Here is a 27,520-nt window from a genome sequence, read left to right on the forward strand (position 1 = left end):
ACCCGGATGTCCCCGCACTGAGACAGCAAAAAATTAGAATGGCAAAAGCGGTAATGGATAAACCGAAAAAGGAATTACGTGTACGGCAACATATCGAAAATATCGAAACTTTCCAGTATATTATGGTAATGTAAATAAATATGCATAAAAATTTTTTTAACTCATCTTTCATTGTTCAATCACAAGAGGGGTAAATCTTGGGTTAAAAACTATATCGCACTGTAAAATGACAATTACATATACAGTATTAATTTCAATTCGAATTATATGGGTCAACCATTCTCTACCTGTTTGGTGTACAGTAGATTGATCAAAAATGGATGGTATTTGAACCGTTCGACAAATTGTAATGTAAAAATTTTGTTCGACAAAATCGGCGTTTTTAAATGGTAACATAACTTAACCGCCTATTCCCCACATGGTAGTTTGCTCAATTACAATTTGTCAAACTGTAAAAACTGTTCACGGTACGGTTGGTTTATTGTTATTTTAAATGTTATACAGAATTATTTTGATACTGTCGTAAATTGTTGTGGATCGAATGGGAAACAGTAGAAGTATGGTTTATAATTATGCGGGCTGTCTTAGTCTACATTGATCAAAACACTTATATGTCATTCAAGTTGCCGTTCTTGCCGTAATGCCGTTAAATTGTGTATGACCCTTCACGAATACATTCCGAAGTGATGAGCTGTGTACGGGAGCTCTATTAGTTGGTGTAATTTTGGAGAACATTAACGAATTGAAACTTTTATGCCAATGGAAAATTGCTCAATAATTAATTGATTATGATCTAATTTTTGGGTTGAAAAATTGAATTTTGGACGTAAACAAACATTGTCAGTGACATTTCTCTCCTTCTTCCACAGCGACCTCTATGATGGTGGCGCATTCTATTTGCCTATAGGGGGTCCTGTTAGCAATGCAATTTATAATACCTTTCCTCATCTTTCTACATCCTCACCTGAACAATTCCCCGGTAAGTCCCATTCGGAAATACTTGATTAAAAGTATACCATGTTATGCATTGCGTTGTTCATAACCCACATTGATCTAGACGTAAATACATTTTTGAACATCTTAGACCATTTCACTTTTGCACACTTTGGACATCTCGTCAGAATGGTATCATTCTGGCCAAAATGGCTGTTCTCAGGCGTAGCATGAGGCTCCCTATGTGGAGAAGATCAATGCGAATGAGTGAGGAAGGGCTGAACGATCCTTGAGGGGAACATAGCTCAGCCGGGGCTGTTTTGCTTGGGTCGTTCCAAATATTTTAGCCAACAATGGAGCGCAAATTAATATACATGTATCAAATATGCCATCATTTTTATTGATTTATTTCTGGTTCTTACTGATCCTTTCCCCTTACAAATAAAGGTTCTTCAGTGCCTGGTTCCTGGAAGATTAAAAGGAATGCAGTTACTGATAAAAATTGATCTTTGATTCAATTTATTTGATTTTCAATAGGTACATGAAAATTAGAACTAAAAAACAAATAAAGTGAAGATTATTGACAGTTCGGTCAACATTACGAAAGCATGAACCTATGCATGCTATAAAACGTTTGACTTTTACTGTGCGCTCTGTTTTCAAATTGCCCGTGAGAGAGAGCGAGACAGCACCAACACACGGCGCACAGTAAAAGTCAAAAGAACAAAGGAATTTATGGCACGTACAGAGGCTCATTGCCTACGAAGATCATGCTATAAATTGTGTACGCAAGACATGTCAAAATCGCTTCACCTCTCGCAGTTTTATAGCCAACGTAAATAGCTGGATTGAACCATCGCCTAATTTAACATTTTTTATAACCAATAAAATAATATAATTTGAACAGGTAAATCATTTTTGTATATTAACTTTCCATTGGTTGTTTAATTTTATAGAGAACAAAAAAAAATATATATTACACGACTTTCTATGAGATTGGATCGAGCATATTCTTTTTAGGTGATTTTGTAACAATTACGCGATAGTCGTTTAAGAATCTTGTCTTGCTTGTGATTTGCTAGTAGCTGTTCACAAACTCACCTTTTTGTTCATAAAAATAAACTCTACTATACAAAGAATTGTCGGGTTCGGGCTCAAAAAATATCGGGTTTAGTCGGGTTTTGGTCGAGTTTAGTAATAATTGAGAATAGAGTACCAACCTGAAAGCTTCCTTATGTATTAGAAACGATGAATTTATCATATTTTCGAACTCGGGTTTTATTCGGGTATTTCTTACAAAAAAAAAATGGGTTTCGAGTCGGGTTCGGGTTTGAACAGCGGATTTTATTCTGTTTCGCTTTTTGATTATTGTTTCGAGTTCGGATGAATGAATCGGGTACGGGTTTGAACAATGTGAAAACCGACCATCTCTATTGAAAAGATTGCGACAATGGACTTATCCACGGTCTTCTTTTATTGTCGATTTTCTTTTTCTTTTCCGCTCTAAATGCGGGCCGTGTTTACATGAAATGACATCCGGACCAACATCCAGTGAAGGAATGTTCATCGAGTGAACATGGAGTGGATGAATGTGTAGCAAAATCGTTCATTTAGTTTAAACAAAGGATTGTAAACACGCTTGCGTTGTTCTTTTTCGCTAGTTTCCACATATCAATGTTTTCAAGGATGGTTTTATAATTTGATGTCAATTTTATATATTACGGGCCCATTACTTCTCATTGCATTGTAGACAGGGCCGGATTTACAAATGTGGTGGCCCGGGGGCCATTATATTGTAGGGGCCTTTTTCCCAGAAAAAAAAAATTGATACTTAAGCACCGAATAGATTTTTGTAATGTTTTTATAGGTAGGTAATGTTTTTGTTTTAGGGGGACTGGGGGTAGTTTGCCCACGTTAAGGAGAACAGCGATTTTAGATGTGAAAAACAATATTTTATGATCTTTTTTAATTATGGTTGGATAGACAAACATGTTTTCTACCAAATAATAGAAACAGCTATCCATTTTAACTTTTCTGGGGTTTATTAATTAACTTTAAAAAAATGCTTGCTTAACTGCATATGTATTGTTTTGCGGGGTAAAACCCCCGCTTGAGTTCGGCGTTAGCCATGCTGTAAACCAGTGCTTCCCAAACTTTTTCAACTTTCGCCCCCTTTAGGCCAATATTAATCTAAAATCGCCCCCCTGATATGTGATTCAAATATTTTAATAAGGACTAAAAATGTCTTCGACTCGCATATCCAAAGAATCATAATACAATAACTATTATGTACATTTAAAAATATTTTCTTAAATATCGTTAACCTGGGCTGTAAATCATAACATCGATTTTTAAAATATTTTGCGTACAGTACAGGCTACTGATTTAGTTGGTGGCGAAGTTCTCCAAAACTGAACCAAATGCAATGTTTTCTTAGCAAACGCATTTATTTTTACATGAATATGTCATATTTGGGTGAACTACAATGATTCTGTTCGCAATTGTTCGTTTTTGAAAGATCTCACCCCGTGAATTGTGACTTATCAGCTATTTTTTAAAATTACTGGAATCATTTTCAGAAATTGTGAGTAATAAATGCCTGACGTTTCTAACGCTTTTCTTCATCCAATCCAAAAACCATATGAAAATCCAGAATGTTTTTCAACTCATTTATCAATTCAATTTATCAAAAGGGTGTTTTTTCAACACTAAGAAAAACTCGAATTTTTCGGACGTTCTGGAGGTATAAATCCAACGCATCTCTGAAATTTCTTCAAATCTATTTATAAATAGAGTTTTTTGTCCTTGGCTTCGCTGGAACGCGATTTTTGCAGGCTAAATTTCCCAAAATTTGTTTATAAAATGATAAAAAACATCACAATTGTAAAAAGCTGGATGCCTTATATATATTGGGCATCTGCAAAATCTCGTGGAAATCTCAAAAGCTGACCATTCTTAAAACTCACATGATATTTAAAAAGCTTAATGAATAACACACATATTTTGTGTTTGACAATCATGTAATGTTGTATATAATAATTTTAAAATGACCATGATTAGAGATATAACGATCTAAATATTTAAGTTTTGAACTGATTAACCTTCAGATGTGTGTCCTCCAAAGGTTATTAGTAATTATTTTCAAATGCTCCCATGTTAGCTTTTTCGCCCCCTTTCTGGATTTTTCGCCCCCCATATTCTGTTTCACAAATTTTCGCCCCCTTGAGCCTGAAAATCGCCCCCAGGGGGGCGAATTCGCCCACTTTGGGAATCACTGCGTGTAAACGAACGCACACAATCATGCTTGTATATGAGTTGCATACATCCGGGCGTTTGTTCAGATGTTATTGTTCAATAATAGTATACATGCTGATGCGAAAAATGTACATTTGTAAGGTTCCAATTTTTGCGTAACTTCAACGTGCCATTACGTTTGGTAGAATTTGAATTCAAACGGCTGTTTTGGCGTTATGAAATAGGGGTGGGCGTTTTGCCCCCAGAGTTGATTAAAGTTTAGGTCCTTCAATAAGCTTTTTGAGGGCAAATTTAACATATGTTTTGCACGTAATACAAACTATGACAGTGCACAAGTTGGTTCTCGGCAATAGTTTCAGAAATTTGGTTGTTTATCGACCTAAAAAATGACAATGAAAATCGCACAAAATTGCAATGAAAACAGCGAAAAACGTTTTTGTACGATTTTATCGATTTGGTTGAGAAAACCACATAAAATCATATTAGGAAAAGCATTTCTATCCATTTTCTATGATCTAGGGTGAAAAAAAGCATTTTAAAACGCATCGTTCGGCCAAATCGATGGTGGCGCGTTTTGCCCCCTATGGGCATATTACCCCCAGTTCCCCTATATCTAACATATCTTAGTAGATTTTATATGTTTACAGGTTAAATTCAATGCTTAATGTCAATGTCAATCAATGTCAATGTCAACAACAAAATTGTTTTGATGATTCTCTCATTATAGGTACCTTGATTAAAATAATGCTTATTCTATTCATGTTTAATATTCAAGTTGTTAAACAAACAAATTTGTTTAACAGTTTTGAGTTGAATAAATTGCTGTAGGGCTGGTAGCAGGTCTTTTTCTATAGACTGTCTCTATTTTAATGAAATTCTCTGAATAGTCTCCATTTTTAATGGAAGATCTTTAAGATCTCTATTTAATCAAAATGCTCTCTAAAGTATCTTTTTCTCTCATTAAGATTGCAGTTAATCCTGATGCAAAATTCTACGCACTCCAGAGAAAAAAAAAATCAAAGTCTTTAATGCAGCTTTTCAGCAGGTTCTTCAAGAATTCTCTCTCACGTGTCTCATGGAAAAACTTCAAGAAATCTTCTTCTAGTGATTTTTCCAGAGATTTCATCTGAAACATTTTCAGGGACTCAAACTGGGTTACCTCTAAAAATTTTCAGAGAGATTCCTCTATCAATACCCCCTTCAACCGAATTCTACAGTTGATACTAAGGAAATCGATGGAAGAATTACCTGATACAATCATGGAGGACTTAGGCCTTCATTGAAAAATATCTAAGAGAATCTTTGGAGAAATTCCTGGGTAACTTCTATTGTTAAAATCCAGGTAAAATTCTTGGAGAAAAATTCCACAGGAAATAATAACATAATCTAACGAAATTGTCTATGAATCTTTGGGAAAATACATACATTCTCACAAAATTCCTGCAAAAAATACATACATGTCGAAATGTCGGAATGAAGAACTACAAAAAAAAAAAGAGATTGTTTGATCCATTTTCGGTCTTTTGTTGGATCCTGTCTGGTCTCTTTTTGGTCCATTTTCTCAAGCTAGAGTTCTCTAAAGTTCCTCTATTCAAGACACTTAAACGCTACCGGGTGTGCAATGTGATCGATAGAGTAATTTTCAAAATAAATAATAAATAATCAAGTCCTATTACATGATCAGCAGATTAAACTTCGTTGAGAAAGCTTTCGTTGTAGTTGGAAAAATCATGTTAGAAAATCGTTAAGAATTTAAGCAAAAGGATGGCACTCTACTTGTTTATCCAAATCATTTTTGAATCTTTCTTGATCTTCTTGTTTCTAGTAAAGTCAACAAAATCCCAGTCTGAATGTTTGAATATTTTGTTCTAGTAATTTTACAAATTAAAGTTTATTTCCAAAAATTTCGTAAATTTTTCCGGATTTATAAAAAAATGATGTTTTTAAATCATATGATGCGTTTCTCAAACGTATGTACTATTTCATTGTTTCTAATTATTCGTGAAAGTTTAACTATAGATATTTTTGTCGAGATTTGTGGGGGCCCGGGGGCCACGGCCCCCTCAGCCCCCCATAAATGCGGCTCTGATTGTAGATTACGAAACAGTGTTGTTATGCTATTGGCACAAAACCTTAACACATATTTATGGATCTAAAGCGAAGTATGCACTTCAACAGAAAAGTAATCGCCTATCTTGATGCGTGGAAAATTTCTTGCAAGAAATGGCCAAGAAAAGCATTTTTCTTTGATCGCAGTACGCAGTTGAAAAGAAATGTCATTTCAAATGGAGTTCACTGTAGAAAATTTATTGACTATTTCCACCGCAGAAATTTTTACTTCTCTTGACCGGATCAGCATACTTAGTTTAACAAATTAATGAAAATTCTCAATTAACGCTAAAATCCCGGGACAAACTTTGAATTTTTGCATGACCACAAGTCGGAGACCAGTATATCAATTAATTTAAAAGAAATTTTAAAGTAAATGCGATTAGTTGGTCTTGCAATCTTTGGGTGAGACCTGAGACGAGACTCGCGAAGACGGTCTTCTTTTTCTGTGATTGCTGAGTTTTTTCTTATTCCCCTTTGTGTTTATACCAATTATGCGCAAGCCGTTCAAACCCTCACATGTACCTCCCAGAAGAAAATGATTGAGATTGCATCACATCGGATCATAAATAGCCGTTTAAGTGAAATTTCATGCCAGCAAACGTACCAGACATTAGAAATAATTAATCTTCTGCTTAGATTTATCAGCAACTTTGGAAAAAAACTGCTCCGCTGACTGAGGTTTTTAATAACAGTTTACTTTAAACACAATACTTTTCACTTTTTCAGCCATAAAAACGATGGGCTGCATTTGACGTTTCGTGAGAGGGGAATCTGGGCTGCATATGACGTTGATATTCTCTTCGCGAGTCTCTCTCAGGGTGAGACATCCCTCTGACCTCTCTGGGTCCAAAATCGGCCTCTTACTGATATCTCAACATCCAAATGAGCTAGAAGGTTGATGTCTTCGGTAAAGTTATCCAAAAAAATATAAAAAAAATAAAAAGCTGTCTGACAATGATAAAGCTGATTGAGAAATCATCCGCTAGTTGGTGCTAGTGACAAATTTGATGTAATCATCTGTATCTGAAGATTCTCATCAGCTAAAAAGTTGGTGTCTCCGGCAAAGCTGTTCAGCAGATCATGGGCTATCTGACAGGAAAGTGCCTGATTGAGAATTTTCCGCTGGGTGGCGCTAGTGATAAATTTTCTTCAATAGTTTGTATCTCAAGTTCTTAAATAGCTAGAACGTTGTTGTCTTGAGCAGAGTTCATCCGTAAGGTGACGTTAGGTATAAGAAATCGTCAATTTTCTCTCCCTCAAGATCCTTATCAGCTAAGAGATTGGTGTCTTCGGCAGAGATATTCAGCAGATGGAGGGCTGTATGGCGGTGAAGAACTGAAAGAGAATTTATACCGTAGGTGGCACTAATAACATTTTTTCAATGGGTTACATGCATGGCCTGATTCGCTACTCACCACATAGTAACGCACATGCGCTAGAGTCTATATGAGCAATTCTCGCTGAAACCAGGCCGCCATCGGCACCCATCGTTGGAATTCCAATTTTATGTCACTGATCGCTAGTTTTCGATAAAACTTAAGGGTGGTCCTTTCTGTTTTCTCAAATTGGTGGACCCCTCGTACGCCAGCTAGCTGAACAGTTTGCGAAAAAGCCCATTTTTTGATAAATCTTGGGTATTTCTTCACGGGATATGTCTCATATTTCGCTTGGAACACATAGCAAACTTGGTGGCATCGTATAGAGGAAGGATATAGCTTTCATTTAAACTTGAAAAAAATTTGGCGGCCATCTTGAATTTTGTTAGAAAAATCGATTTTTCACCATTAGCGCACCGCTAGTTTTGAATTCTGAGATCACCATCAGAAAGCTGAGGAAAAATTGCGTAAGATAGGCTACAAAAACTAGGTGAGCAAAGGTATTTACACTATGATATGAACGATTTTCTAAATCATGTTCTACGATTTTGACGTATATGGCGAGTGCAATCAATGCAAACATCATTTTTTGTACAACAAAGAAACAAGTTTTCAACCTTTGGTGTTTTATTCGAGTCGAGTAAAGAATAAGAATATTATTTTTAGTGAAAAAATCTGGCGGCCATCTTGGATTTTGACGCCATCTTGATTTTAAGTAGTAGAACTAATTTTTCACCTTGATAGCACTCAGCATGTCGAATTTAGAGGCTACCAATAAAAAAAGGTTATGTATACTCTTCTTCTTATTATTCTTCATTTTACTTACGTTACGTCCCTATTGGAACCGAGCCTGATACTCAGCTTTTAGTTATAAATCCAGGTTATTAAACAGGAATTTTCTTTTTTAATGCGATTTCTGAATAATTCTTCAACATATATTTGAATTCATTAATAATGAATAAATAAATTCAATAAATAAAAACCGTCGAAAAACATTGATTGTATTAAACAAACATTTTTTTACCCTATGCATTGTTGTTCATTGTATGAAGTTTATAGATTGCGTGTCTGTAGTTCTAACGTAAAACATTGACAAAAGTGCATTAATTTATAATGAAAGTCTTAAATTTTGAAGCAAAAAACATCCTTGATTTTCTAAGCCATAAAGTATCGTTTTTAGTACCGCCCAACATGCATGTGAAAAATAGTGAAATTGAATGATGAGAAGCAGGTTTTGTTCTTATGTGGACGTAATGCCGAAACGCAGGTGTATAATTTCGAGGTTAGAAAATCTGGCAGCCATCTTGGCTTTCGAACGCCATCTTGGTTTTTAGCAGTTGCATGATTTTTTACCATCTCAGTGCTCATCATGTTGAATTATAAGGCCTCCGTTAAAAAAAACAATCAGATTCTATCTTTCTTATCTTATCTCAGCTGTTCAACTGATTGTTCATTTGTATCAATGGTTTTAGACCAAATAAATGAAAGAAATAATGCTATTTTACAACTCGAAGATATGCAGAAGAATCATTCAGGTAGCAAATAAGCGTTAAAAAATCCTATTTGATAATTTGTTTTTAAAACTAGTTAAGCTGAAGGGCTGGCTCTGTTCCAGTAGGGACGTAACTTAAGGAAAAAGAAGAACAAGAAGAATAATAAGTGTAACGGTAGCATTGAAATTCAACATGTTGAGTGCTAACAAGGTGAAAACTCATTCTACTACTTAAAACCAAGATGGCGTCAAAATCCAAGATGGCCGCCAGATTTTTTCACTCAAATTAATACTCCTATTCTTCATCTGTCTCAAATAATACACCAACGATTGAAAACTTGTTTCTTTGTTGTACAAAAAAATTTGTTTGCATTGATTGCACTCGCCATATACGTCAAAATAGTAGAACATGATTTAGAAAATCGTTCATATCATAGTGTAAATACCTTTGCTCACCTAGTTTTTGTAGCCTATATTACGCAATTTTTCCTCAGCTTTCTGATGGTGATCTCAGAATTCAAAACTAGCGGTGCGCTAATGGTGAAAAATCGATTTTTCTAACAAAATTCAAGATGGCCGCCAAATTTTTTTCAAGTTTAAATGAAAGCTATATCCTTCCTCTATACGATGCCACCAAGTTTGCTATGTGTTCCAAGCGAAATATGAGACATATCCCGTGAAGAAATACCCAAGATTTATCAAAAAATGGGCTTTTTCGCAAACTGTTCAGCTAGCTGGCGTACGAGGGGTCCACCAATTTGAGAAAACAGAAAGGACCACCCTTAAGTTTTATCGAAAACTAGCGATCAGTGACATAAAATTGGAATTCCAACGATGGGTGCCGATGGCGGCCTGGTTTCAGCGAGAATTGCTCATATACGAAAAATCGCTAAAAGGTAACGCGAAAAATGTGTGTATAGCGAAATGCATTGTTCTTCTTCTTTCTGGCGTTACGTCCCCACTGGGACAGAGCCTGCTTCTCAGCTTAGTGTTCTTGTGAGCACTTCCACAGTTATTAACTGAGAGCTTACTATGCCAATGACCATTTTTGCATGCGTATATCGTGTGGCAGGTACGATGATACTTTATGCCCTGGGAAGTCGAGAAAATTTCCAACCCGAAAAGATCCTCGACCGGTGGGATTCGAACCCACGACCCTCAGCTTGGTCTAGCTGAATAGCTACGCGTTTACCGCTACGGCTATCTGGGCGAAATGCATCTAATGATTTATTTCTCAAAATTGGAAACTTTTTTCGAAAAAATATTTGGTACCGGTTGTACGTAATGACTATCACGCCTTCCAAATATTTTTTGGATTACTGCTTTCATTTACGAGAAATTTGAAGTTAGATGCTTTTTTATTCGAGCATTACAAAAACCAGTATGCAAATTATCCGGAAAAAACATAAAGTGAATGATTTACCCATAGTTTTTACCCCGAGGAATCCGAAAAATTTTCGGCGAAAATTACAAAAATAATGGGTATAACGGAGTTATGTTGAACAAGACATATTTTTTTATATTAGTCGCGTAAATTGGACTTTTTTCAAAAATCTCAACGGGAAATTTTTTAAAAGTCATGTCCCAGAGTTCCCCCATACAAAAGTTAAATTCTCGCATACTCTGAGATAACGCCCTAAAAGCCATTGGTAACCATGTGTGTAGCTTGTTGTTTCTGAGCAAGTGAAGGAATAAACATCCAAACCAACATCACTGGTAGGTAGATAATGATCCTTTCTTCACCATAAAGTTGTTAAACAACGTGTAAATCCATTCAAATGCGTTATGCGAGAATTGTAACACCTAAGCTACCATCTGGAGGTTGAGACCCCAAATTTCCCGATGAAGGGAAATTTTGGGGCACCCTAGTGGCCATCCATCGACTCCGACGCCGCCAATAAAAGACGGATTTGCTTAATCCAATCAAGATGCTTTAAAAAGAGTGCATTCGGTCGAGGGACGACGCGCGATGGCCACACAAAATCTGCCATAAAGTGAGAAAATGGGTGATCATTTTGCGGGCGAAGAATTGGAAACACGCCGCTGCATGTTTGCAATCGGATTATGCTTGCCCCATTAAAAAGTGCATAAACCGAAGAAGCGCATCGGATTCGGATTTCGCCTGGAGCCAGCTGCGGCTAGAATTGCCATTGAAACGAATCGGATTCGAATTGGACGACATCAAAAACGGTCATAATGGCTAGGGGAATGACACTAAAAAAATCAAGATTGCAATATCCAAGTAACCGTTGCTTACGCAACGATTTCGTTTTAATGCGTGTTGTACACTGAGAATATTTTAAAAATGTAGAAAACTTAGAATAGGAACATAAAAGTTTTTAAATAGGATTTTATAGTGTCGTTTCCCCTGCAGTGTTCAAAATTTCATGAGGTCGATATCGAGTTATACAACCATACTGCCGTTCTACGCATATTTGTGCCGCGGTCCATAAGGTTTTCATAGAAAATGGGACAAGTAGGCGTAGAAGGGCAGCATAGTAAAAACTGGTTTCCATGGCTACCTTGTTGATCCCTTGAGTCGCAGTTGCACTGATTTTGTGTTATATAGCCCGATTCCTCCCTAACTCTATGGTCCCTTCAATATCGAATTATAGAGAGTTGACTGTAGTGTAAAATCGAGAATGTTTTGAAAAGTGTACTGCGATCTGTCAAACTTGGGTACCGAGGGTTGTAGTATTGGAAGTGGTACCCATTATTAGCCCGACTACTATGTTTTTATTTCGTATTTGTTATATGAGTTAAACTGTTAAGGCTAAGTAGCCCGTCATTCGTTTTGGCAACAATGATGACTTTTCAGCTTGCATTTCAAAGTGATAAAACTCAGTCTTGATGGTTTATATTGACTTAAAAAAGTATCACTTATGCGCTAACATGCATAAAGTATGCTGATACTTTTCAGCTGCGTCAGTGCAAAACCAAATGATTTTCTTTGTTTCGAAATCGTGAGATGAATTAGCAACAATTATCAACGACGCGTACAAATTTCAATGACGGTCTAGTTCGCCTTAAAACTGTGGTAGCTGCGTTATCACCGATTTGAAGATGTCATTCATTTAACAAATTTTCTTCATCTTTCAAACAGAACGATCGGATTTGTCTTATCCACCGGTGGTTGAATCTATAAACGGGCCTGCTGCGGATATATTGGCGCCAGGGGACCGTATTCATCAGATCGATGGTATCTCGACGATCGGACTCACCAATCAACATTTGTTCAGCATACTGGCACACGGCGAGGGACCGGCCGTCATTGAGATCGAGTATTCGTTTCCGGAGTACAGTAAGTATCCTTGTTGACTGTAATCGAATCGAAATCGAATCGAAATCGAATCGAAATCGAATCGAAATCGAATCGAAATCGAATCGAAATCGAATCGAAATCGAATCGAAATCGAATCGAAATCGAATCGAAATCGAATCGAAATCGAATCGAAATCGAATCGAAATCGAATCGAAATCGAATCGAAATCGAAATCGAATCGAAATCGAATCGAAATCGAATCGAAATCGAATCGAAATCGAATCGAAATCGAATCGAAATCGAATCGAAATCGAATCGAAATCGAATCGAAATCGAATCGAAATCGAATCGAAATCGAATCGAAATCGAATCGAAATCGAATCGAAATCGAATCGAAATCGAATCGAAATCAACTCGAAATCAACTCGAAATCGAATCGAAATCAACTCGAAATCGAATCGAATTGTGATCGCATCGATGGTCTCTCGATTCCAATCTTAACCTATTTTTAAGAGCGCTGTTTACGCATACAAGATTGTTTTATGGCGAATTGGACATGGCCTACTAAATCACCGAATTCCATCGCTATCATCCACATACGCCTTATTATCGTCCCAAGAGTATTCGCCTCGGAATAAATCTTGCGGATAAAGATTTACCCATTTGTTTACCTTCGCTAAAAGAGGATTCCGAAACCCAATCCCTGCGTCAGAACAGCATCATTTTATTTCACCGCCTGCTGCAGTTTATCTCCATTCGGTGATAATTTACGACGTTGACAGTTGCCATTTCTAAAACGTGGCCCCCTTCTAGAGAAGTGCGTGCGTGGGCCCCTCTTCACACCCACCGCACCCTCTCGCGGCCCAAAATGGCAAGACAAATGACGGACACGATCGTCGCCACTCGGTAGATTCTCGGTCCATTCTTTGATCGTGTCGGTGTTTCTTTCTTCCAGTTTCACAGAACAGCTTGTGCGTGACCACCAAACTGGCCCAGATCACGGTGGAGCGTGAAAATGGCTGCCTGGGGCTGACGCTACGTGGCGGCGGAGAGTACCCGCTGATCGTGACGAACGTCCGGATGCACGGCCCGGTGTTCAAAACGGGACAGATCAAACCGGGCGATCGGGTGCTGCGGGTCGATAATGTAGGTTTCTTCGTTTAGATCTAGGTAATTTTGAAATAATGGGAAGATTATTTTGCAGGCATCGCTGGTCAACAAAACTCTTTCGGAGGCGCAGCATATCCTGAAGAATGGTCACCTGTCAGGATACACAAATTTGACGATCGAGTACGACGTGTCGGTAATGCAGAGCGTGGAGTTCAGCATGGGTCCGCTGCTGCTGGAGATCGAGCGGCCGTTGAACGAAAAGTTGGGATTGATCCTGAGCAATTACTCGAGTGCCGTCAACCAGAGCGACATCTACCACGGTGGTAAGCTGGACGAGGTTCAACCAGCCGGGATCTACATTGCCAGCATTCTGCCGGCAAGCATTGCCGATCGGTAAAGAAGATTTGCTTTCATTGCATTCGAAAGGGATTAAAATGTCTTTCTGTCTTGCAGATGTGGCGCCTTATCGGTTGGCGATCAGCTCCTATCGGTGGACGAAACGATCGTGGAGAACAGTGCCTTCTCGCCGGAGGAAGTGTCCTCGCTGTTGGACGCCAACTGCACCAAAGGTTACACCCAGCTGCAGATTCTGCCAGCGCACACTTTGATTCGGAGAAGAGGTTAGTACCTGTAGGGGCGTGGGCAAAGCGAAGTAGGCTTAATTAATCGCGGATTCACGACATCAGCCAAAATAAATACTTCGGCGTCCCGTAGTAGGCAGGGTGATTTTCTCAGTCGTCGTCGCCGTAGTTACGGTTCGGGTGATTCATCATCTGGCTTGGCACGATCCTCATTTACTTTCCTACTGAAGGAACGAGGTCTGTTGGTGCTTTTTTCTATTTGCAAGCTCATTCGTTTCCCCGCCAGCGCAACTTCCTGTTTTTACTGGTTTTCTACGGAGAGAAACGCCCCACTCGCAATGTTGTTTTCATTAGGGAGCAAAAAATCCACTTAAATCACGGTTGATGTAACATTATTGCTGACTTTTGTTACTCTGACAGTGGAACCTTGCTAAGTTGATCTTTAGTTTGTTTGAAATTGATTGACGGTGAACTAATCACAGTAGCTTGCTTTGCGTAGAATAAAGTAAACAAACACCTGTCAAAGTCGTGCCTCATAAATACTTATTTCGCATTAATCATGGCCTACTGTTCTTCAATTTATCTGCTTGCATAAACTGAGGAACGACAATTCGTTTTTTGTCTCTACTTTTCTTTCCTTTTGCCTCGATTTTGTGCACCACTTTCGTCAATAATTCGGAAACTCTACTGGCGCAGCTCGTATATTTGCGATGACATTAGTCATTTCGTCTTTGGTAACGATCTCAACGCAGCGGGACTGAGTTTGCGTCTCGTGCACCCATATTTTATTACGCGATGAAACGTCAGAATACCGTTCGTCAGACTTAGACGCGGCACTGTTATTGGAAGGGACTTTTCCAGCACGCGTCCATGCTAATTAATTCTAAAATGCGTCATCCGCTTTCCGGAGTCGTCGCACGTCTTGGCGTCAAGATTGCTTTTTTGTTCGCTGCCTCCGGCGTTCATTGGGTGGGTAGTTTTCCATTTTTCATCTCTATCGTTTTGAGACGGAATGCGTATCTAGCCATGCAGTGTTGCCGGGTTGGCGGTTCTTTTAACCTTTATCTTGTAGCAGTTAGTTAAACCTTGATCAAGTTACATAGGTTAAGATTTCGTGACTGAAAAGCCTACTGAGATTCATGATAATTTATCGTTCCAGGAATCGCCTGCTCCAGCCCGAAGTACGGCTTCAACACGGTGGACTCCCGCAAGAATCTCTCGGCCGCGGCTAAGAGCCGTCGTCTTGTACGCAAGAGCTCCCTTCCGCAACCGGCGGAGAACGGCGCCACCCTTCATCCGAACGTGGGCCTCTGCAAGGCGGAAACCATCCAGCTGGTACTGGATTGCTCGCAAGGCTCCGGAATCTGCCTGGGACCGAAGACTCCGTGCGGACGTGGCTACATCATAGCACAAATCGTACCCGACTCAGTAGCCGAGCGTTCCGGGTGTGTCTCGAAAGGGGACCGCATTCTGGCAGTTAACAAGATGTACAATCTGGACGCGAACACGATCCGGCAGGTGCTGGGAGATTTTGGACCGAAGACGGCAGCCAATCACTACCACAATCAACCGCAGACGACGAACTGGGTCGAACTGGAGCTGGAGTTTGACGTAGCGGACGCCGTGATTCCCTCGAGTGGAGTCTTCAACATCAAGCTGATCAGACAGAACAAGTGCGGCTTAGGGATCACAGTCAACGGCAATAGTCATGGTTCGTTCGTCATATCGGAAGTTAAGCCGGGAAGTGCTGCCCACAGGACGGGATCATTGAGAGCTGGTGATGTTCTGCTGGCGGTCGACAACCATCCAGTTCAGCATTACAATCTGGATTTACTGTTGAAAGAGAGCAAGAATGAGTACATCACGTTAACAGTGAAGAGAAACTCGCTACCGGATTTCCTTTTCGATGCACAACAGAAGACAAATTTGCTGTACGGCAGTACGGAGGACAACGCTTACATCTACGGAAACAGGTTTGTTCAAAACTGTAGAAAAATTTCACAATCTACGGAACTTTTGTAAAGTACCCTGAAGTTCTTCTACGGAGCTTCTCCTGGAAGCCCTACGGAGCATCTCATGGAAGCCGTACAGAAGCTTCTCCTGGAAGCCGTACGGAGTTTCTCGTGGAAGCCGTACGGAGCCTCTTCTGGAAGACCTTCGGAGTTTCTCCTGGAAGCCCTACGGAGCTTCTCCTGGAAGCTCCAGGATGCTTCTCCTGGAAGCTCCAGGAAGCTTTTCCTGGAAGCCTTGGAAGCCCCAGGGAGCTTCTCCAGGAAGCCCCAGGGAGTTTCTCCAGGAAGCCCCAGGGAGCTTCTCCTGGAAGCTCCAGCGAGCTTCTCCTGGAAGCTCCAGAGAGCTTCTTCTGGAAGCTCCAGCAAGTTTCTCCTGGAAGCTCCAGCGATCTTCTCCTGGAAGCTCCAGCGAGTTTCTCCTGGAAGCTCCAGCGAGCTTCTCCTGGAAGCTCCAGCAAGTTTCTTCTGGAAGCTCCAGCGAGCTTCTCCTGGAAGCTCCAGCGAGCTTCTCCTGGAAGCTCCAGCAAGCTTCTTCTGGAAGCTCCAGCGAGCTTCTCCTGGAAGCTCCAGCAAGCTTCTCCTGGAAGCTCCAGTGATCTTCTCCTGGAAGCTCTAGTGAGCTTCTCCTGGAAGCTCCAGTGAGCTTCTCCTGGAAGCTCCAGCGAGCTTCTCCTGGAAGCCCCAGCGAGCTTCTGCTGGAAGCCCCAGCGAGCTTCTGCTGGAAGCTCCAGCGAGCTTCTCCTGGAAGCTCCAGTGAGCTTCTCCTGGAAGCTCCAGTGAGCTTCTCCTGGAAGCTCCAGTGAGTTTCTCCTGGAGTTTCTCCTGGAAGCTCCAGCGAACTTCTCCTGGAAGCTCCAGCAAGCTTCTTCTGGAAGCTCCAGCGAGCTTCTCCTGGAAGCTCCAGCAAGTTTCTTCTGGAAGCTCCAGCGAGCTTCTCCTGGAAGCTCCAGCGAGCTTCTCCTGGAAGCTCCAGCAAGCTTCTCCTGGAAGCTCCAGTGATCTTCTCCTGGAAGCTCTAGTGAGCTTCTCCTGGAAGCTCCAGTGAGCTTCTCCTGGAAGCTCCAGCGAGCTTCTCCTGGAAGCCCCAGCGAGCTTCTGCTGGAAGCTCCAGCGAGCTTCTCCTGGAAGCTCCAGTGAGCTTCTCCTGGAAGCTCCAGTGAGCTTCTCCTGGAAGCTCCAGCGAGCTTCTCCTGGAAGCTCCAGCAAGTTTCTTCTGGAAGCTCCAGCGAGCTTCTCCTGGAAGCTCCAGCGAGCTTCTCCTGGAAGCTCCAGCAAGCTTCTTCTGGAAGCTCCAGCGAGCTTCTCCTGGAAGCTCCAGCAAGCTTCTCCTGGAAGCTCCAGTGATCTTCTCCTGGAAGCTCTAGTGAGCTTCTCCTGGAAGCTCCAGTGAGCTTCTCCTGGAAGCTCCAGCGAGCTTCTCCTGGAAGCCCCAGCGAGCTTCTGCTGGTAGCTCCAGCGAGCTTCTCCTGGAAGCTCCAGCGAGCTTCTCCTGGAAGCTCCAGTGAGCTTCTCCTGGAAGCTCCAGTGAGCTTCTCCTGGAAGCTCCAGTGAGCTTCTCCTGGAAGCTCCAGTGAGCTTCTCCTGGAAGCTCCAGTGAGCTTCTCCTGGAAGCTCCAGTGAGCTTCTCCTGGAAGCTCCAGTGAGCTTCTCCTGGAAGCTCCAGTGAGCTTCTCCTGGAAGCTCCAGTGAGCTTCTCCTGGAAGCTCCAGTGAGCTTCTCCTGGAAGCTCCAGTGAGCTTCTCCTGGAAGCTCCAGTGAGCTTCTCCTGGAAGCTCCAGTGAGCTTCTCCTGGAAGCTCCAGTGAGCTTCTCCTGGAAGCTCCAGTGAGCTTCTCCTGGAAGCTCCAGTGAGCTTCTCTTGGAAGCTCCGGGAAGCTTCTTCTGGAAGCTCCATGGAGATTCTCCTGGAAACCCCAGGGAGCTTCTCCTGAATACCCCAAGTAACTTCTCCTGGAAGCTCCAAGGAGTTTCTCCTGGAAGCTCCAAGGAGTTTCTCTTGGAAGCCCCAGGGAGTTTCTCTTGGAAGCCCCAGGGAATTTCTCCTGGAAGCCCTATGGAGCTCCTCCTGTAAGCCCTACGGAGCTTCTCCTGGAAGCCCTATGGAGCTTCTCCTGGAAGCCTTACGGAGCTTCTCCTGGAAACCCTACGGAGCTTCTCCTGGAAGCCCTACGGAGCTTCTCCTCAAAGCCCTACGAAGCTTCTCCTGGAAGCCCTACGAAGCTCCTCCTGGAAGCCCTACGGAGCTTCTGGTAGAAGCCTCAAAGAGCTTCTGATAGAAGTCCTGGAGAGCTTCTGGTAGAAGCCCTGGAGAGCTTCTGGTAGAAGCCCTGCAGAGCTTCTGGTACAAGCCCTGAAAAGCTTTTTGTAGAAGCCCTTCGGAGCTTCCGGTAGAAGCCCTTCGGAGCTTCCGGTAGAAGCCCTTCGGAGCTTCCGGTAGAAGCCCTTCGGAGCTTCCGGTAGAAGCCCTTCGGAGCTTCCGGTAGAAGCCCTTCGGAGCTTCCGGTAGAAGCCCTTCGGAGCTTCCGGTAGAAGCCCTTCGGAGCTTCCGGTAGAAGCCCTTCGGAGCTTCCGGCAGAAGCCCTTCGGAGCTTCCGGTAGAAGCCCTTCGGAGCTTCCGGTAGAAGCCCTTCGGAGCTTCCGGCAGAAGCCCTTCGGAGCTTCCGGTAGAAGCCCTTCGGAGCTTCCGGTAGAAGCCCTTCGGAGCTTCCGGTAGAAGCCCTTCGGAGCTTCCGGTAGAAGCCCTTCGGAGCTTCCGGTAGAAGCCCTTCGGAGCTTCCGGTAGAAGCCCTTCGGAGCTTCCGGTAGAAGCCCTTCGGAGCTTCCGGTAGAAGCCCTTCGGAGCTTCCGGTAGAAGCCCTTCGGAGCTTCCGGTAGAAGCCTTCGGAGCTTCTGGTCGAAGCCCTAAAGAGTTTCTGGTCGAAGCCCTTCGGAATAATTGGAAGAATATCTGTTACAGTCCTAGAAGAGCTTCTGGTAGTAGGCATAGAGAGATCCTGACTGATCTTCACCCTTCCAGATACAACGAATCACCATCCCTGAAATCGAACAACAACGTAGACTATTTCCAAATCGAGGACAACTCGCAGTACCAACAGCCTCAGCAGTTACGGCGACCCATGTGGAACCATCCAACGCTGAATGACGTCCTTCCCGCTCCCGGAAACTCAATGACCCAAAGCACCGGTACGCTGAAGGCCCTCCATCACCCCTCACAGCAGCAGTCCCATCTGCAATCCTCCAGTGCGGAGAACCTTCCGCACCCGTCCAACCAACTGCTCGCTTCGGACGGTGATCTCTGCGAGGATCGCTACGACGATATTGTCCACTACAAGATGGCGTCGATGAACATCAACAGCACAAACTACGTATCAGCCGCCGGTGGAGGGGCGGGAATAGCCGGCGGTGGAGTCAACGGCGGTTCCAACGATCAAATCCATCAGATCATCTTCAACGTACGGCTGGAACCGAATGGGGGACCGCTGGGAATCACGCTAGCCGGTAGCGATGATCTGCAGAAGCCTATCAAGATCAGTGCTCTGACGGAGGGAGGCATAGCGTACAACAACGGCCAACTGAAGGTCGGCGATTGCTTGCTGGCTATCAATGGAGAAAGCATTTGTGGAGTTCCGTTGACGACGGCGACCAAGCTGCTGCACAAGTTCGAGAACGTGGTCGACTTGCAGATATCCCGAACGGAGTGCGTTGGAGGATCGCGGAATCATGGACTGGGCGTTGGAGGAGAGCCACAACCGCAGGCGGTCTATGCGAAGGTCCAGCGTAGACCACGAAGTCCTTCGATCACGGATGCGCTGTCGACGAACTCCAACTCTAGTGGAGCAGGAAACTGCCGGACGCTGCACGTGACCCTATTCAAGGATCGAGTCTACGACGACTACGGATTCTCCGTGTCGGACGGTCTGTACGAGCGGGGTGTCTACATCAACAGGATCCGCAGCGGAGGACCGGCCGATTTGGTGGGGATGTTGAGGCCTTTCGACCGGATTGTGCAGGTGGGTTAGACGTTTCTGAGTAGTCGTTCCGATTCAAAAGGTTTTCGTCTTCCTTCCAGGTCAACGGAACCAAAACGCAGGACTTCGACTGTTGCCTGACCGTGCCTTTAATAGCCGCCGCTGGGGACAAGATCGATCTGGTAATACAGCGGCCCCTGACGGTGGAATAACCTCCGTGGTGGAGGCGACCGCCGCCCACCGGTTTGAGGAATCTAATCCAACAAGTGCCATTTCCAGAGCGAAAAGCAAGCCAAGGTGCCAATTCGAAGAAGCCAAATCCCAAAGAATAGTTTTACTCGTAAGCATTTGAAATCATTCGTATACTCGGAAGGTTTTGTCCCTACTCTCTTTTGTCCCTCCATTCATTCATCATTTACTTCAAGTATACTCTTATCGTATTTATTATCTACACATGAACGCCTAAAATCTAAAAACTTCTCTAGAAATTAGATAACTCCAAACTTTTACACAATACTCGTTATAGGACAATAAACCAAAGTTAGTGCAAGGTTTTTCTCGCAGATTTTTCGAGTTCATCAGAGTTTTTCAACACGACAAGTTCTACTATAGGGTTATCGAAAAGAAAAAGTCAATTTTTACAACCGATTTTGGGCCGTTTCTCATTTAGAGTGTATAGAGAAATCCATGGCATGCTGTGCTGTCAAGCGTACAAAACTTCGTTGGCGCTATCTACGTTTTTCATAGCGGTCGTTTTGATTATTTTTATTATCCACTTCTCACTTTGATTCCAATCCGGTTGGAGTTCCAAGTTGTAACTATGCATCAACCCGTCAACAAGACCGATTGTATTGACGTCAATGCTCCTGCAGGAGGTGTGGTCATCTACGATGCCCCTTTCCTGGAGCAGGTCGCCATTTGTACAAACAAATCAATCCGGGCTGCAGCGCCTCCAACCGAGCCTTCAATCTCCAACCACTACTTGCTAATCGCTCGAATCAATTAAAAGTTGCAATTCACATTGCGTCGCAGCCTTACAAGCAAGAAACACGAGTATTCAAGGGTAAACAAAACGATCAATGTAAACAAAAATATCAGAGTGGAAAGTTCAAAACGAGAGGCGCCTTTCGCTGGACTTTGGTCGAAACGTTATTCCGAAGGCGGATCTCGTTCAAGCGTTTTTGTGTTGCATCAGCTCTCACTGGGCTCAATATGGGCAATCCGGGATGCTGCATTATCACGATCCGAAAGGGGCAGGTCAGGTTGAGTACGATGTCGTATTTGATTCGTTGGGAAAATGTGTTTATTCTGTTAGTTTACCTTTCTTACCTTTTTCGCACGAAAGAGGTGAATTTTGCTTCAAATATTGTTATGTACTCATGTCTACAATGGTAATATTGTCGTAATGGTAAAATTACATTAGAACCAATTTTGCACGGTCAAATTTTGGAAACATATATCGAGGATGAGTTGAATTTTCATAATGGATCGGTTTCCGCCTTCAAGAGGCACCTTCTGGCATAGTTCTGTGGAGTTTCGATTATTGATAGAAAAGGAATCACCCTCCACGCGATACACGCACAACTTACCCAGGCAAGTGCTAGTTCACAAGTGAGGTAGAATCCGATTGCCATACTTCAACGCAGTGGATTCTATATCTCACATTCTCCCTCTACTCCAAATAAATTGCATTGTTTCATTCAATGGTAATTGAAGGTTTTGATAAAGTACCTTTTGTCGGCTGTTCATACATACTATTTAAAATAAAATATTTTCATTTTGTCCATTCTACAGTTATATTTTGGTTGACACATCGCCATATCCCTTAATTCTTTGACTGTAGAATTACATATTTTTTATTAATTCATTCTTCTATACTTCAACCTGACTGTTGAAAAACAAGCCTTTGGAATACAAAACCGTTCCGGCAAATTTTGTACTGCAATCGGTATAGATTTACGCCAATTGCAGAGCTTCCAACTCATGGCCACACCCATGGCACCCTAAATTGCTGTCAGTACCTACATTTCAGGTGATTTATATCGCACATTGCAACATTTTTAGATTTTCACAATTTTCTAAGATTTTTTTCTATTCTAATATTTTGCAATTCATTTACTACATGCACGTTCATACATGCTGACATTATTCGTCCTCTTTCGAGATAAACAGTAGATCTAGGCTCTCAATCTAAAATTTTCCAAATTAAAATAACGTGAACGTCAAGTCTCACTTCTTGACATAGGATATTGCCGGGGCTCGTCTTCCCCCACAGCAAACAACATGCTCAAGCTTTTTTTTTGGCAGCGGACATTGCCGGGCTCGCCTTTCCCACGGCAAACAACACGCTGAAGCTTTTTGGCAGCGGATATTGCCGAGGCTTGTCTTCCCCCACGGCAAACAACACGCTTAAACGTTTTGACAGCGGACATTGCCGAGGCTCGTCTTCCCCCACGGCAAAAGATATTATAGTACAAGATAGAGATTGTCGCTGTCGTCGCTGTCCGCAACATGCCGGGGCAATAACTGTCAAACGGTTTTTACTTTCACGCTAAACTTGCTCCGCTCAAAAATGATTGCCGAGAACACATTTTTATTTCGCTTCAGAACATTATGAACATGCTTCTCAAAAATTCCATTTTGTTTGTTTTTTCAAAGATTTTCCTATTTGAATTGCCGAAGCACTTCCCCACTTGGGGAAAAACCATCGACCATCTTCCGGCATTTTGCCAGAAAAAATCCAGAAAAACTTCTTATCCTACCAATGGCCAACTGTTTGCTCAAATTGCTGCTCAGCAGGCTTCTGGCACCACAATACTACCCCATGGGAAAAAAACGAGCCACCATCTCTGGTTCCTACTTGGAAATGGTTCCCCATGACAGTTCAATGTTAGTAAACAAATAGTCGTTTCGGGACAAACAATCTAGAATGGCGAAACTAATTTCATGAGGGAAATGTGTTTAATACTACTGTATGCTGTTTTAAATAAACACACAGTTGCAAACGCTCAATATATTTGATTCTGAACGAAAACAATTTTTACACTGAGCCTCGAAAAAAGTTCAACAAAATGTAAAATTATCATTGATACGATTTGGCCAAAGTGAGTAATTACTCTTGAATTTAATGCTCACTTCAAAAACATGGCTACTTAGCAGTGGGCTGCTGCTCAGATAAACGACGCGTTAAAAACCGGGATGGAGGAATTGGTGAGAAGTCTAAATGGTACCATGGATAAGGCAATTTTTGAAATGTCAAAATCTGTGAGCAAAGAGTTGGAAAGTATGAAATGTTCATTTTTTGAATTTAACTCGAATAATAATTTAGTTGCAATGAATGATAAGCACGGTACATCAAGTACGGCATCGGAGCCGAGCCTGCTTCCCAGAGGCAAGAAACGTAAGGTTCAGGAAGACGTTTGCGCTATGTCGGATGATGTGTTTGTTGAAAGTATTACTTTCGCGGATGTTGTCAAGAGTAATGCTGGGATTAAAATTAGGAATAAGAGTACAAAAAAGAAAAGCACTGCGAATGATGTAATGCAAGTGACTCGTAAGGCTCGTCCGGTCATTGTGATCAAGCCAAAAGAGTCCAACCAGAGTAGCGAGGATACTCGCAAAATTTTGATCAACAAATTGGATCCGAAAAAACACAAAATAAGTAACTTAAGACACGGGAAAGATGGCTCTATTATTGCTGAGTGTGCAACAGGATACAATGTTAATGTTGTGAAAGATGGCATTCAAAGCGATTTGGGTGAAAACTACAACGCTGTCGTTCCCTCATCGGTGCCAAGACTTTTAGTGAAGGGCATGGGCGATCAGTTTTCCTCCGATGAATTCATTCAGATTCTAAAAGATCAGAATGAAGACATCGCGATAAATGAAGGGGTATATTTTGTAAATCGAGCAGATTCATGTGACTCGTCTGAAGTCATTGTCGATCAAAGTAAGCATGCATATTTCAGAAGTCACCCGTCGACTCCCATAGTAATCCAGTCACATAGAGTGACAACTGTCGATAAACTCGAGTGACAGAGCCGAGTCGAGCGAAATTTTTGGTCGACAGTGACTCCAGTCGAGTCGCTTTTGGTCGATTCGACTTATAAAATAGAGCCCGAAGTCAAAGTAATAAGGATGTATGAAAATCCACATTTCAAGTACAAAAAGTACAATGTTGTTATTGAAGTTGACAAAGAGACGCATAGTTGTTTGTTAACGGCGCAACAAGTGTATGTTAAATTTGATCGGTGTCGTGTTGTTCCAGAGATTAGTGTTTTGAGCAGCCCACTGCTAAGTAGCCATGTTTTTGAAGTGAGCATTAAATTCAAGAGTAATTACTCACTTTGGCCAAATCGTATCAATGATAATTTTACATTTTGTTGAACTTTTTTCGAGGCTCAGTGTAAAAATTGTTTTCGTTCAGAATCAAATATATTGAGCGTTTGCAACTGTGTGTTTATTTAAAACAGCATACAGTAGTATTAAACACATTTCCCTCATGAAATTAGTTTCGCCATTCTAGATTGTTTGTCCCGAAACGACTATTTGTTTACTAACATTGAACTGTCATGGGGAACCATTTCCAAGTAGGAACCAGAGATGGTGGCTCGTTTTTTTCCCATGGGGTAGTATTGTGGTGCCAGAAGCCTGGTTTTGAGATGTTTCAAATGTGGAGAATTCGGGCACATGAGCATGAATTGTAAAAATTGCGATGCATGCTGTAGGTGCAGTGGAAGTCACAAGACATCCGAATGTACGTCAACTGTTTTGAAATGTGTCAATTGTATAAAAATGAATAAAGAACGTAAAATGAACTTGGACGTCAACCACGGAGCATTCAGTTATGAATGTGAAGTCTTTAAGAATTTGTATCAAAGAAAAAAGAGCAGCCTACATTTCAATGAATAGCAACCAAGTTCCAGTAGTAATGTGAATCAGTTCGATATCTTGTATTTAAATATAGCCGGTTTATCTACAAACTACGTTGAATTACGTCAGATTGTAGAAGAAAAACGTCCATATCTAGTATTTTTATCAGAAACGCATATTGTTGACATAGATGCATTTGATCAATACAGTATTCCGGGTTATAATGTGGCTGCATGTTTATCACATTCGAGACACACTGGCGGAGTTGCTATTTATGTCAAAGAATCAGTTCAGTACAGGCTTCAATTGAACGAAGTTTGTGAAGGTAATTGGTTCTTGGGCATCGCAGTTGATCGTGGCATGAAGATGGGTAATTACGGTGTATTGTATCACTCTCCCAGTTTAAGTGACCAGCGTTTTATTGAAATTTTGGAAAACTGGCTTGAGATGTTTGTAGATTGTAGTAAATTAAATGTTCTTGCTGGTGACTTTAATATTAATTGGTGTGACAATTCGAATTCGAATCATTTGAAACGATTAGCTGACTTTTTTAATTTAAAACAAAAGGTAAATGTTTATACACGTATTTCCAGACATAGTCAAACTTTGATTGATCACGTTTATACTAATTTGGATTCTGTTAGTGTTATTAAAAATTCTGATTTAAAAGTAACAGACCATGAAACATTAGTTATTAATATTGATGACAATAGTAGAAATAAAAGTGACTTTGTAAAATTAAAGTGTTGGAAAAAGTATTCAAAACATGCCGTTTCAAGTCTTGTCGAAAGAAATGTTGATTTTCATACAAACGACGGTTCGTTAGATCAAAAGTCAGCTGTTCTAACTGATGTTTTAAAAACCTGTACCAATAAATTAGTCGAACATAAATTTGTTTCGTTGAAAAATTCGAACAGCTGGTACAATTTGGATTTGTTGCGTTGTAAACGCAATAGGGACAAACTGTACAAAAAATGGCGTAGAAATAATAATAATACAAATTGGAATAGGTACAAGGTCGCGCGTAATAAATACTCGCAAATGGTTAAACAAACTCGTTGCGAGTATATTCAGAGGAAAATTGATCAGCTTCAAAACAACAGCAAAGAGTTATGGAAAATTTTGAAATCCTTGTTAAAACCTAGTAATTGTAAACCGCGGTCCATAACTTTCAATGGCACATTAGAAGAATCAGAACGAGTAATAGCATGTAAATTTAATGAGTATTTTGTGAACAGTGTTTCATCGATTAACCAATCCATTGAGTTAGTAGATGAACCTGACGAAATAAAACAGCCGATTAACAATAATTGCACATTTGAATGTTTTCACCCAATAACGTTGGAAGACCTACGAAATATTTGCTTTTCTATGGGAAAAACGGCTGGCGTAGATAACGTTAATGCAAGAGTAATACAAGATTGCTTTGATGTCATCGGCCACAATCTGCTGGACCTGATTAATGAATCGTTACAAACTGGGCACGTGCCACAAGTTTGGAAGGAATCACTTGTGATTCCTATTCAAAAAGTTGCTGGGACGATTAAAGCCGATTAAAGCCGTCCCATCAACATGTTGCACACATTAGAGAAAATTTTAGAACTTGTTGTAAAAGGCCAGCTGTTAGCATATTTAAATAGTAATAATTTGCTAATACCAGAGCAATCGGGATATCGGGAAGGTCATTCTTGTGAAACCGCATTGAACCTGGTGTTGGCAAAGTGGAAAGAAAACGTAGAGCGTAAAGATACGATTGTTGCTGTTTTTTTGGATCTCAAACGCGCTTTTGAAACGATTTCTCGGCCCTTGTTGTTAAGAACAATCAAGCGCTTTGGATTTTCGGGTTCTGCATAAAGATGGTTTGAGAGCTATTTAACTGATAGAACCCAACGGACTGCTTTCAATGATTTTGTTCCGAGCCCCGTGGTGAACAGCCTTGGCGTACCACAGGGGAGTGTATTAGGGCCCGTTTTATTCATTATGTATATAAATGACATGCGACGAGTTTTACGTTTTTGTGACATAATTTTTTTTTGCAGATGATACCGTGATATTCATTGCGGCTAAAAATCTTGAGGATGCCGTTGCACATATGAATGCAGATTTACGTTCTCTGAGTAGATGGTTGAAGTACAAACAGTTGAAATTGAATATAAGTAAAACTAAATTTATGTTGATATCGCTGAATCGAACAAATATAGACGTCTCAATACAAATTGATGATGAGACAATTGATCGCGTGCGCGAAATTAAATATCTTGGCGTGATTATTGATGACAGATTAAAGTTCGACGCTCACATCGACAATGTTATCAAGAAAATAGCCAAGAAGTATGGAATACTCTGCCGATTAAAAAACGATTTAACGATTGCTAGTAAAATACATTTGTACAAATCAATCATCTCTCCACATCTGGAGTTTTGCGCTTCCATTTTGTTTTTAGCAAATGAAACACAAATATCGAGAATGCAGCGTTTGCAAAATAAAATAATGCGTTTGATTTTGAGATGCAACAGATTCACTTCCTCGTCTTTCTTATTAGATGCT

The 27,520-nt window shown here is 41.3% G+C and overlaps 1 protein-coding gene across 2 annotated transcripts in view; it reads left to right on the forward strand.

The window, feature by feature from the left end:
* LOC5564667 (glutamate receptor-interacting protein 2) overlaps positions 1-20,748 on the forward strand; it is a 141,364-nt gene extending 120,616 nt beyond the window's left edge. For both annotated transcript variants that reach the window (XM_021839180.1, XM_021839179.1), the window contains exons 5-11: positions 12,272-12,469; positions 13,386-13,576; positions 13,635-13,933; positions 13,994-14,160; positions 15,281-16,094; positions 19,149-20,142; positions 20,202-20,748. In XM_021839180.1, the coding sequence (XP_021694872.1) occupies positions 12,272-12,469; positions 13,386-13,576; positions 13,635-13,933; positions 13,994-14,160; positions 15,281-16,094; positions 19,149-20,142; positions 20,202-20,312 (2,774 nt within the window). In that variant the 3' untranslated portion in view covers positions 20,313-20,748. The remainder of the gene's footprint in view (positions 1-12,271; positions 12,470-13,385; positions 13,577-13,634; positions 13,934-13,993; positions 14,161-15,280; positions 16,095-19,148; positions 20,143-20,201) is intronic.
* Positions 20,749-27,520: the final 6,772 nt, after the last annotated feature.

This window comes from Aedes aegypti, chromosome 1 (genome assembly GCF_002204515.2).
Source record: "Aedes aegypti strain LVP_AGWG chromosome 1, AaegL5.0 Primary Assembly, whole genome shotgun sequence".
NCBI lineage: Eukaryota > Metazoa > Arthropoda > Insecta > Diptera > Culicidae > Aedes > Aedes aegypti.